The sequence below is a fragment of the Pecten maximus genome, chromosome 9 (assembly GCF_902652985.1).
Source record: "Pecten maximus chromosome 9, xPecMax1.1, whole genome shotgun sequence".
Lineage (NCBI taxonomy): Eukaryota > Metazoa > Mollusca > Bivalvia > Pectinida > Pectinidae > Pecten > Pecten maximus.
In genome coordinates this window covers 41711830-41725481 of record NC_047023.1, presented here as the reverse complement: position 1 = coordinate 41725481, position 13652 = coordinate 41711830, and the positions used below count along the sequence as shown (strand labels likewise).

Genomic DNA, 13652 nt, shown 5'->3' with positions numbered 1-13652 from the left:
AGAACAGATAGATTGTCTATTAGAATTTCCAGTATAGATTAACTGTCTATCAGAATTTCCTGTGTCTTCAGTTAGTACAGATAGATTTTCTATAATAATGTTGTGTCTTACAAGGGACGTACATTACATACATCTACATTGTATGTATGTCCCTGGTATTACAGATAAATTGTGTATAAAAACTCTTTTAGTCTTGTTTAAACATAAATTCTCTATAAGAATTTCCTGTCTCTGGGTACATATGAATTGTCTGTGAGAATTTCCTGTCTCTGGGTACATATGAATTGTCTATGAGAATTTCCTGTCTCTGGGTACATATGAATTGTCTATAAGAATTTCCCATCTCTGGGTACATATGAATTGTCTATGAGAATTTCCTGTCTCTGGGTACATATGAATTGTCTATAAGAATTTCCCGTCTCTGGGTACATATGAATTGTCTATGAGAATTTCCTCCCCCTGGGTAATTGTCTATAAGAATTTCCCATCTCTGGGTGCATATGAATTGTCTATAAGAATTTCCCATCTCTGGGTGCATATGAATTGTCTATAAGAATTTCCTGTCTCTGGGTAATTGTCTATAAGAATTTCCCATCTCTGGGTACATATGAATTGTCTATGAGAATTTCCTCTCTCTGGGTAATTGTCTATAAGAATTTCCCATCTCTGGGTGCATATGAATTGTCTATAAGAATTTCCTGTCTCTGGGTAATTGTCTATAAGAATTTCCCATCTCTGGGTACATATGAATTGTCTATGAGAATTTCCCGTCTTTGGGTAGATATGAATTGTCTATAAGACTTTCTTGGTCCTATTTTAAGCTAATTGTTCTATACTTGGCAGTAATATCCAACTTTACATTCATAACAGAACTCTTTAACAATGCACACAGACAAAATGTCGCCAAGTGAATCGGTCAGTACCTGTGATAAATAAGAAGTAGAACACTGACCAGCTGGGAACACTGACCAGCCCCGAACACTGACCAGTCAGAAACAGCCTCGGGGATTATAAGATACATACACACCTAGAGCTAGCACATTCCACATCCTGATCTATGATTTACCCTACCTTGCTATTTTGGCTTCCTTAGAATCTTGACGACTTAAAATGTGTCGTTATATATCAGACACACATTGAATTCCTTAACTGATTAAAAACAAAAAAACTTGATTGGAGCTTACTAAGCAATACAATTTTTTTACCAATATTGTATTTAATTTAGAATATTTACATTTGTCTGGCATTGTCACTATATAGTCTGTTTGAGAGCTCTGGCATTGATGTAGGTTTAAATGCCATCCATCACGCGCTACATTTATCAGCGTATTAATACAACACAAACCGGAACTACAATATCCAGGATAATTAAGTTTAACGACTAATTATTTTGTCTACATTATTTGTTATAAAAGATATGCCATTTGCGCATTACGTTGATAATAAAATGATAAACAAAACGAAGTTGTTTTTTAATTTTCCATGCACTATTTTGTTTGTCAAAAAGCATGTGACCATGTTCCGGCTGTTCCAACGACTGACAAAAAATCTGCTCACTGTCATTAAGGCGGGAATTATGAATTTTAAATATGAATTATAGCATTTAGAAAATAAAAAAAGTAAAAGGAATGTAAATACACGTATAAGCCTTGAACTGTTTTTGTATGGTATTTATGATCTATTTGAATGCCAGAGCTTTGCAAGTAAACAAATCATAATGCGCATAGCATAGCACATTATGATTTGTTTGCTTGCAAAGCTCTGGCATTCAAATAGATCATAAATACCATAAGAAAACAGTTCAAGGCTTAAATATTTTCAGTGGGGTATATAATACGATATTAACCCTTTCTTTTGGGGCTTTTTTCTAAGGGCTTCAGGACAGATAATTGACCTGTTTTCAATCAATATTATCTCATGATAAAACCAAGTTCCCAAAGTTTACTTCAAAATATTTTTTTTCAAATTATGATTTTTCATCCCAAACAATAAGGAGTTTGGTGAAAAAACTGTAAATAATGAACTTTCAAAGAAATGATGTAACACAACATGTGACTATAGACGGTGAACTCATTTAAAACTATTCTGATGAAATATCTCAAAATTACTTGTAGGTAACTGACTACAGCTATTTATATTGAAATTGTTCATAATATATTGAATTAACATATCAAAATAAATCTAGATTTGACAAAAGTTGCCATCATCATTCTGTGTGTGGGTGTGTGTGGTGGTGGTGGGGGGGGGGGGAGGCTGCTTACATGAGAGTAATAGAATGGGCTAATCATCTGAGGTATAATCATACTATATCCATCTTACTAGATAAATATGGTATAAACCTCTACAACCATTACAAATCAGAACCTGTTATTTTCTGTTAGATCAATTACAGTAATTAGAATATATTTTTCTTTGAATCTTGTTTTCTTCATGCCTCAAGGTAAATAAATAAATAACACTGATTACAAAAACATATGATAAATAGATTATATCTCACACGTCACTATTTCGATATCATACCCCTTATCAGCCCTTGGCCTTGAGATCAGCCGGAGACCTGGATAACAGCCATAGACATTAACATCAGTCCACTAACCTCCACTTTATAATTGATACATATTCCAGGGTTAAACATGTCAATACCAGCAGATTTAGAGTAACCTGAATACATTTGTGTGAACCAGAAAGTCTTAGTAAAGTACATGTGCGTAACTATGAATCTACAGAGTTTTCAATAAAATAATAGTACACATCTGTGAACTAGCAGGTTTTAATAAGAACCTGGATTACACATCTGTGAACTAGCAAGTTTTAATAAGAACCTGGATTAGTACACATCTGTGAACTAGCAAGTTTTAATAAGAACCTTGATTAGTACACATCTGTGAACTATCAGGTTTTAATAAGAACCTGGATTAGTACACATCTGTGAACTAGCAGGTTTTAATAAGAACCTGGATTAGTACACATCTGTGAACTAGCAAGTTTTAATAAGAACCTGGATTACACATCTGTGAACTAGCAAGTTTTGATAAGAACCTGGATTAGTACACATCTGCGAACTAGCAAGTTTTAATAAGAACTTGGATTAGTGCAATACTTCTGTGAACTACCAGGTTTTAATAAGAACCTGGATTAGTACACATCTGTGAACTAGCAAGTTTTAATAAGAACCTGGATTAGTACACATCTGTGAACTAGCAGGTTTTAATAAGAACCTGGATTAGTACACATCTGTGAACTAGCAGGTTTTAATAAGAACCTGGATTAGTACACATCTGTGAACTAGCAGGTTTTAATAAGAACTTGGATTAGTGCAATACTTCTGTGAACTACCAGGTTTTGATAAGAACCTTTATTAGTGCAATACTTCTGTGAACTAGCAGGTTTTAATAAGAACCTGGATTAGTACACATCTGTGAACTAGCAGGTTTTAATAAGAACTTGGATTAGTGCAATACTTCTGTGAACTACCAGGTTTTGATAAGAACCTTTATTAGTGCAATACTTCTGTGAACTAGCAGGTTTTAATAAGAACCTGGATTAGTACACATCTGTGAACCAGTATAATCTTATTAAGAACTTGTTTGTGAACTAGTAGATTTCCATATTGCCTTAATTTCAGTACATGTGAACCAGCAGATTTCAGTATGACCTTATTGTCCTAACTTCGTTTTCACAAATCATTCTTTTAATGGTAATGATAAGCAATGTTTGGTACTTTTACATCAATCTTTCTTGACAATTGTATTTCTCGGAGAGCATATCACCACCATGCATAAATTAACTATCGATAAAGGTGTTTCTCTTCATCTAGTACATATAAACAGGAACTGGTTTAAACATAAAAATTCAGATATACATTATAATTTGACAATCACCAGATATTATATATACACATTACTTTCTTAAATATGCATATTTTGATTTATAACTATGATTTGTATAATTGTGTAAAGATATAATTACTAATTTATACAACTAATTTATCATAATTTTTCCTGTACACCATAATATTAATAATACATTAAACAACAAGTATCTAATGTCTCAGCTTTTTAAGAAACTTTCTTATGTTTACCTTTCGTTTTCGTCGGCACTGACAAGTCCCCATATTACCAGAATGATAATAAGTCCTAAGTATTTAGCAGGAAGAGTTGTACAGTGTATAGATATTCATTGACATGACCAGCATCGGGCATCTCATTCAAAAATTCAGATTCACAGCTAGAATCTCAGGTAGAATCCAGGAAGCAGGTACATGTATATATATATATATATATATAGTAGGACCTACCACAACATCAGCTCTAATTTACACACATCACCACAATTAAACAAGCACCTCAAACTAATTACAACCTCCATCCTATCACTTGATATGTTGATGTGTTGATTGACTGATCTATACTGTAGGGACAGCTGAAACAAGAACTGACTGTCAGCTGTCCAGGGTTGAGCTCTGTCAGCTCTAGGGTTGTATGCAGTGCAGACCTACTTTACTGGCCCCCAACAGACCATAGATGTCACTAAGGTATTCACAGTGTCCATACCAACTAGCATAATGTCCATATGATTTAAACGTCCAGAGGATGCAGATCTCCTGACAGGGGTTAAACATTATTTATTGCCTTTGGTGTTAAAGAGAGAGAGAGATGTCTGTACACATACAGTAATATACAACAGGTAGGTAATATTGCTATATATTTACATTTGGCATAATAATCCTATACCACAGATTAGTGGCATTTATCAGGCTGTAAATTCTGATAACTGACCATTGTAACACCATAATTATAACCATGGGGACTGATGCTGTGTACAACATAAATACACTTGTGGTCATAATACATTTTACCATATTCATCCTAGTAAGTGCACCTGCCAGTATAAGTACCCCCCCCCCCCCCCCCCCCCCCCCCCCCCCCCCCACTCCAACTTTTTTTCCAGGAAAAGAGGTTGGTGGGCACTAATTGAAACATATTAAAAGCTCCTTTTCACAGATAGAGTTGTTATAGTTCCTTCTCACAGATAGAGTTGTTAATATGATTTCAGTTTTTTAACCAGAGACTCTGGACTGTTTTCACAACATAAACACAAAAAAACGAAAAAAAAAAAAAGTGTAATTTTTCCAACTTAGATTAAACATGGAAATATTCACCTGTACCGAGGGTACATTGTGTTATTAAGCAAAACCCTTTTGCATTTTTTTATGCACTCAGTGTGCTTACTAGATCATATACGGTATAAGAGTTAGACTGAAAGCAGAAAAAATGAAGATTTGCAAACAGAAGTATTTATAACTATCCTGATATGTCATTTATAGTCTATTTGAATGACACAGATACCATTACGATATTTGGCACTAGTTCAATAAGGTAAATTTACCTGCAAAACTGTATGACTCAAACGAGCTATAAACGCCATATTAGAGATTTCAATGTTTAAACAACATAACTTTTATGTATCATAGGATATATGTATCGCTAAACTGAATACCAGATTCCAAGATGGCTGCTAAAACAATGATTCTGTAAGGATCATCGATCTATGATCCGTATATAATTCATTCATTGTATGACTCCCTGGGCAGGACAATTGACCAGGAATGACAAGATTTTAAAGATGGTTGCCATAGTGATGAACATCTTGTATGTAATATAGAAAAGTGAAAGAAAATTCCTTGTAACATGAAGACAAAGGACGACTTATATACAAGTAAAAGTATTCACATTGCGATGTAATATCATTGTAAAAACCTCTGATGTTGATGAGGTTTGAGCATCAGGCTATATCTAAAATGACCATTTGGTCCAGAGGCTTGTCCAATCACATTAAGTGTCATTGTGTAAGAACAGGAAAAAACACATTCCTGTCGAGCTCCCACACAGGAATCAAACTACAGTCTTCTACGTGATAATCCGGAGCTCTTCTAACCAACGCAGGGAAGCATGCTGTCAGCTGAGTGACAGTAACCATATTTAACACTATCAACAAGTTGTCAACATGTTCCTTTTACATTTTTATTTACAGAGAATAAATTATTTATGAACATCCTAAAAAGGAAAGAGTTATGAAAAATCGCCTGTCCAGCTAGATAAAGTGACCTCTCGCTCTGACGACAACCGCCCTGTTACTAAACAGGAAATTCCCACCAGTCTAAGTTACATCTTTTACACTACTTCCTCCTTCGTAAAGTCTCCACCCCTGAAGACAACCTCAACACAAGTTCATCAGCTACCAGGAAGCCTCTCAATCTCCTATAGCTTACACTGGGATTTGTCAATGGCACTGGATTTACAATTAGGAATCAGTAATGAAAAACATTTTGGTCACAGCTTGGGTTCAAACTTAAGAGACCTCTGGCTTTCTAGGGAAATGCTCTAGCAGTCAACTAAGGCAATATTCTTCTAAGTTAGTACTAACATCCTCTCAAGTTTTACATTGTAAATCAATGAAAATCATTAGCATTTGTTTGAATTTCTTCTGTGTCATGGTGGACAAGGAAACCTGAAACAAATTATTGACCTAATATTTAACTTTAAGCAGCAGTATATTAGGGTTCGGCAACATACAATTTCATTTCAATAAATGAATTTTATTGAAATTTCAAGACCAGGCAAGCCTGTATGTATATGGATTCTCTCTATGAATGAAATAATGGCTTCATTAAATTTTAAATGTTTCAATATTTACTTGGCAACAAATTACAATACCAAACAAGGGAGATAACTACAAAACTAGAGTATAACTTACCAAACTTGTTTGGGGCTGGTATTCAATTACCTATGATACATTGTATATACATTTTCTGGTCAAAAGTAATCACTTGCCCTGGCTTCGTTCATGGTTGTATTTTATTGATGTTTGGTGTGTTGATAAAGAATTATATAGAGATTCCCCATGTAAAATACTGATGCACAATACCCTGTATGTTAAAGGCATTAAAATTAGCTACAAAATAAAATTACCTGACCTGGCACCGCTATCATTCCTTTTACCAAATTATGATCAAAATGATGTTGCAAAAAATGTATGCATGTAGTAAATAACCGTTTGGATTTTCTTGTAAATGGTAAAGGAAATAAATGGAATTATTATGGAAATGAAATTTGAACTAATATCTTTCAGTTTGCAAATTTTAGTTACAATCGGCCTATCAAAAATTCAGGAAAATTCTCTGAAAAAGCTTTAAATGGTAAGATTATTTAACAGAAAGACTTTTGATCCAGAAGTGTAAATGTACTAAGGAGGGTTTTTTTAATTGTTAAATATCCAAAGTTTTACCAAAAGGTTTTAATTGAAGGAGGAATATTTATTTTGGGAAATATGACAATGATCCTGATCTTTTTTATTTCATTCTACCAGGAGGTTATTTTCATGATTAATATCGAAAATTGACATATTTCAACTTCTGATATCAGGCATTTAAACAATTTTAAAATTTTGACATTTATTAGGAGACCAAGTACTGTTTTGGACAAACATGTAAACAGTTGTTATCTATCCTTTAGGTCAGCTATACATCAGAAAAACCTTTCTATAAAAGCCACCATTACATAAGAAATACCTGTCTATATAAACCACCAGTAATAAACAGTATGTAGCAAAAACCGGACTGTAAAGGCCACTGATACATAACAAACCTATCTATATATATATATAAAGGCCACCACTACAAAGTAAAACTTGTCTATAATGGCAACAAATATATAACATAACCTGTCTATAAAGGTCTCCCAGTTCATCACAAATCCTGTCTATAAAGGATTCTAGAAAATAACAAACCTGTCCATACAGGCCATCAGTAAATAGCAAAACCTGTATATAAAGATCACAAGTACATAACAATAACTGTCTATACAGTCCTCCAGTAAAAAGCAAATCCTGTCTATATAGGCTGCCAGTAAATAACAAAAACCTGTCCATACAGGTCACCAGTACATAACAAAACCTGTCTATAAAGGCAATGGGTACATAATCAAAACTTGTACATACAGGTCACCAGTACATAACAAAACCTGTCTATACAGGTCACCAGTATATAACAAAACCTATCTATACAGTTCACTAGTACAAAACACAGCCTGTCAATACAGGTCACAAGTACATATCAAAACCTGTCTATACAGGTCACCAGTACAAAACACAACTTGTCTATACAAAGCAAAACCTATTACAAGTCCCCAGTACAAACCACAATTTGTCTACACATAGCAAAACCTGAATATACAGGTCATCAGTAAATTGCAAAAACCTATCAATACAAGTTTCAAATACATATCAAAACCTGTCTATACAGGTCACAAGTACATATCAAAACCTGTCTATACAGGTCACCAGTACAGACCACAACTTGTCAATACAAAGCAAAACCTGTCTATACAGGTCATCAGTACAAAACACAACCTGTTTATACATAGCAAAACCTGTCTATACAGGCCATCAGTATATAACACAACCTGTCTATACATAGCAAAACCTGTCTATACAGGCCATCAGTATATAACACAACCTGTCTATACATAGCAAAACCTGTCTATACAGGCCATCAGTATATAACACAACCTGTCTATACATAGCAAAACCTGTCTATACAGGCCATCAGTATATAACAAAAACCTGTCTATACAGGCCATCAGTATATAACAAAACCTGTCTATACAGGCTATCAGTACATAACAAAAACCTGTCTATACAGGCCATCAGTATATAACAACCTGTCTATACAGGCCATCAGTATATAACAAAACCTGTCTATACAGGCCATCAGTACATAACAAAAACCTGTCTATACAGGCCATCAGTATATAACAACCTGTCTATACAGGCCATCAGTATATAACAAAAACCTGTCTATACAGGCCATCAGTACATAACAAAAACCTGTCTATACAGGCCATCAGTATATAACAAAACATGTCTATAAAGGACACCAGTATATAGCACAACCTGTCTATAAAGGCCACCAGTATATAACACAACCTGTCTATACAGGCCATCAGTATATAACAAAACCTGTCTATACAGGCCATCAGTATATAACACAACCTGTCTATAAAGGCCACCAGTACATAACACAACCTGTCTATAAAGGCCACCAGTATATTACTTTAACCTGTCTATAAAGGCCACCAGTATATTACTTTAACCTGTCTATAAAGGCCACCAGTACATTACTTTAACCTGTCTATAAAGGCCACCAGTATATAACACAACCTGTCTATACAGGCCATCAGTATATAACACAACCTGTCTATACAGGCCATCAGTATATAATACAACCTGTCTATAAAGGCCACCAGTACATTACTTTAACCTGTCTATAAAGGCCACCAGTACATTACTTTAACCTGTCTATAAAGGCCACCAGTACATTACTTCAACCTGTCTATAAAGGCCACCAGTACATTACTTTAACCTGTCTATAAAGGCCACCAGTACATTACTTTAACCTGTCTATAAAGGCCACCAGTACATTACTTTAACCTGTCTATAAAGGCCACTCGTACATTATTTTAACCTGTCTGTAAAAGACACCAACACCTAACAAAACCAGTCTACAAAAAGTCATCTTCATGTTTAACAAAAGCTCTGTATAAAGGCTATTTTTCAGGTTCCAAATTTTTAACATAATCCAATGTATATAATATTATATAAACCTTTATGTAGAGACTATCTGTCTGCTATCATCACTTTTTCGCCTCTCCCATTTTAGTGACCTCAAAACACAGGTTTGACCATAGTAAGATAGAACTTTGAGCTCGATTAAAAGCTCTATACTAACCTTAGATTTTACATAATCCTTTTCAGGGTTGGACGAGCTATTTTCAAACTCCTGCATTGGTTCTAAACAGAGATTGATTTTAAGTTGACAGAGTCGGGAGGCCACATCCTCTGCCATCATGATAACACTTTTCACTTTCTCCACTTCTGACACCAAATTTCATAAAGTTCTGATCTCCAGAATTGGTCAGTATCATTTCTGTCTTGTTAATAAATCCCATGAAAAACCATGCACAACCCGGTCAAGTTAGTGAAATCTTATACACTGTACTTATTTGTACAGTATCCGATAGAGATGTTGTCTTCGTTCAAAATCAGTCTCCAATTAAATTCCTCTTCTTATTTAAAGCCATAGCTAATATTGTACTAGGAATGAATTTCATTTTCATTAACATATATAAGTTGTGAGTATTGAACAAATATTTGTATAATTCTCTGGGAACTATTCAAACTCCCGTGAGCAGTGAAGGTGAACTTTATAACTATCATGGTATATATACAACACTGCTGTTGTCGTAATAATGTATACACAGCCCTGTTCCACCATCTCAAAAACTTCCCACTGACACAGAAAAATGAAAAACACTCTAAATTTCAGGTAAAAACAGCTTTCCACAACTTTTCATCTGAGGTCGGAAATGTAAGTTTTAACCTGAAAGTACACTTGACAACAGGAAACACATCTTGTAGGTCATTATTCAGCCTTCACCGAACCAAATGATTCTCTCAGTTCAGTCTTTATCTGCTGGTTAGCTACATGTGTTTACCTATACACCAGCCTGCTTAAAAGTTCAGTCAACTTAAAACACATTAACATCAAAATTTATAAATCCATAGTTTTCAATTTTTAATGATTTTTTTTTTAAATCGACTTACCAACAAATTACCATGAATTATCTAAGTTTATGATGCCTAATTTTACAAAATTAACGACAAATTGCTGACTGTTGTTGAAATTTTAGAATTAAAGCTTTGATGTGATTCTATGAGTGTGTATGCAGGGCACAAGACTCACTATACACCTCGAGTGAGGCAGACAGTCAAAATTAGCCAATAAATTTAAATCACTAATTCTACAATACACAGCTTTTGTATGTTAACAGAGCACACAGTCGAAAGCAAACTTTATTCTTCATGTTAACAAAAGCTTTTATCCCCAACCGTAGGTGATGACGTAGGTATGTAGGTATATCATGAATACATTGGAATTTCACCTCATTAAAATATATTTACATTTTCTTGTGCAGTTAATCCCTATCTAAACACTACAGGCAGAAACGGCATCCATAGGGCTTTAAACACAATTTGGTCAATATATTTTTTTGACACTTAACCTAAGATGATATCAATTTATACAGGTAAAGCTATTGTAATGGTAGAGTATATTCTTTACCCTGACAATAAAGACAAAATCTCCAACATCACAGGATTATCATAAAACATCATATTGGATTTCAGGGTGAATTATTTGCTTATTGGATTTCAGAAAAAAAAAACGTCATGGAGGAAAATGTACATGTATTCACTTGCTAATTCTTTCCCTAATGAAATTTAAAATAATAAAAAAATTATTACTATACTATGAAAATAATGAACCTGCAAAAGAATTTGTTGGGTATGAAAAGCAACAAGGGGGCAGTTTAAATCAAATGATAAAATTCTTGAAATCAATGTTTCCATCTGCTCTTCTTTAAAATCCTGGATTCAAATACAGAAAATCTGTGATTTATCATTTGATGAAAAAGTTGGCCACTTCAAAATAGGATTTGGTCCATTTTATTTTCTACAAACCGATATGTTTTTAAAGTACATGAATAAATATATAAATTGAATTTCAAATGTGAATTAATAAGTAACGGTGTCAAGTATCCCCAGTCAAGTACACATAAGGCAGTCAGTCACATTTGTGAAAATCAACAGTTAAAAGCGCCTTTTGAAATAAGATTTAGAGAATATTGACAATATGCCAAAAAAGGCAGCCCAAAACAATCTCAAACACTTTAATGTGGTACATGGTCATTTTGGTCAAGCAAAGGTCAATGTTAAAATTAGGTTAAAAGCAGAATTTACAATATGCCAATAGAAAAATCATAATTGAAAAAATATTGCAGGAATAAAACAGTATAATTAAATGAAGAGCAATATTTTTATATAAGTGCTAGCTCATTTAAGTTTTCTATTTCAGATAGAATTATAGATTCAAAAATATTTCACCAGAGAACTAAATATCAATTTATATAGGTCTTTGATTTCACACTCCAGTAAAAGATTATTTGATAGAATCTAAAAAACAGATAATTTTATTTAATTTGCATTTCCAAAATCTTTTAATATTCCATATTTATTTCAGCTATAGAAAACAAAGCAGTGACTTGGTGACAGATGATTTAACGACCATCTTTATTATCAATATCTGTTAACGTTTAAGAAAATATTCATGTAAAAAGCAGTCTACATAAATTATATATGATAAAAGGTAAAAGTCATGCAAATTTCTAAACGAAGCAGCTATTATCGGGAGTATCATCAGTTGTGTATATATATACAATGTACGTACGTAGCTCATACAGGTAAAACTCCAGGTGTATTATAGATATACAAACATCATATACCTACACACAAACTAGCTCGTACAGGTAAACACAGGTGAATACAGACACAAACACCTTATATACCAGTAAGAATTTAAGTATCGGTTTAATTATTTTGTCGAGTGGGGAAATAAAGGCACTGCTCTACTCAGTGCTGATAAGTGTGTGTTATATGGCTGACACCAGGCCAAATTATGTAGGTCAAATAGGTATGATGTCACCAGACCACTTATAATGACGTAGGTAGCAGTGATAAGCTTTATGATCATTATCGACAATAACCTCACAAAAGAGATACCAGTCGTGGACTAATTGTTGGACTGCTCCAAACAAACAGATGTGTTAATATGTTCCAGCGGCACCACACACTCAAAACATCACACCTATTACAACTCAAAAGCTTTCATCATTAACATCGTAAGTGGGAATTAGGCATAGATTTCAGGTATCCATTACCATCTTAGTACTCAAGTACAAAGACTGTTAGTCCCTCACGACTGTATTCAAAACCCACAAGATATTTCAGGATCTTTCAGTACAAATTCAGTGTTAGATACAGTATAGAGAGTTGGATACAGTAGAGAGAGTTAGATACAGTAGAGTTAGATACAGTATAGAGAGTTGGATACAGTAGAGAGAGTTAGATACAGTAGAGAGAGTTAGATACAGTATAGAGTTAGATACAGTATAGAGAGTTGGATACAGTAGAGAATTATATACAGTAGAGAGTTAGATACAGTAGAGAGAAAGATACATTAGAGAGAGTTAGATACAGTAGAGATTAAGATACAGTAGAGAGTTAGATACAGTAGAGTTAAATACAGTAGAGAGTTAGATACAGTAGAGAGTTAGATACAGTAGAGAGTAAGATACAGTAGAGAGTTAGATACAGTAGAGAGTTAGATACAGTAGAGACAGATACAGTAGAGAGTCAGATACAGTAGAGAGTTAGATACAGTAGAGAGTAAGATACAGTAGAAAGTTAGATACAGTAGAGAGAGTTAGATACAGTAGAGAGAGTTAGATACAGTAGAGAGTTAGATACAGTAGAGAGTTAGATACAGTAGAGAGTTAAATACAGTAGAGATAGTTAGATACAGTAGAGATTGAGATACAGTAGAGAGTTAGATACAGTAGGGAGTTAGATACAGTAGAGAGAGTTAGATACAGTAGGGAGTTAGATACAGTAGAGAGCAAGTTACAGTAGAGATTTAGATACAGTAGAAGTTAGATAAGTAGAGAGTTAGATACAGTAGAAGTTAGATAAGTAGAGAG

General features: G+C 33.9%; 1 protein-coding gene across 1 annotated transcript in view; it reads right to left on the bottom strand.

Moving 5' to 3' along the window:
* LOC117334759 (high affinity cAMP-specific and IBMX-insensitive 3',5'-cyclic phosphodiesterase 8B-like) overlaps nt 1-10421 on the bottom strand; it is an 89727-nt gene extending 79306 nt beyond the window's left edge. The window contains exon 1 of the mRNA XM_033894557.1: nt 9788-10421. Within this exon, the coding sequence (XP_033750448.1) occupies nt 9788-9907 (120 nt within the window). The 5' untranslated portion in view covers nt 9908-10421. The remainder of the gene's footprint in view (nt 1-9787) is intronic.
* Nucleotides 10422-13652: the final 3231 nt, after the last annotated feature.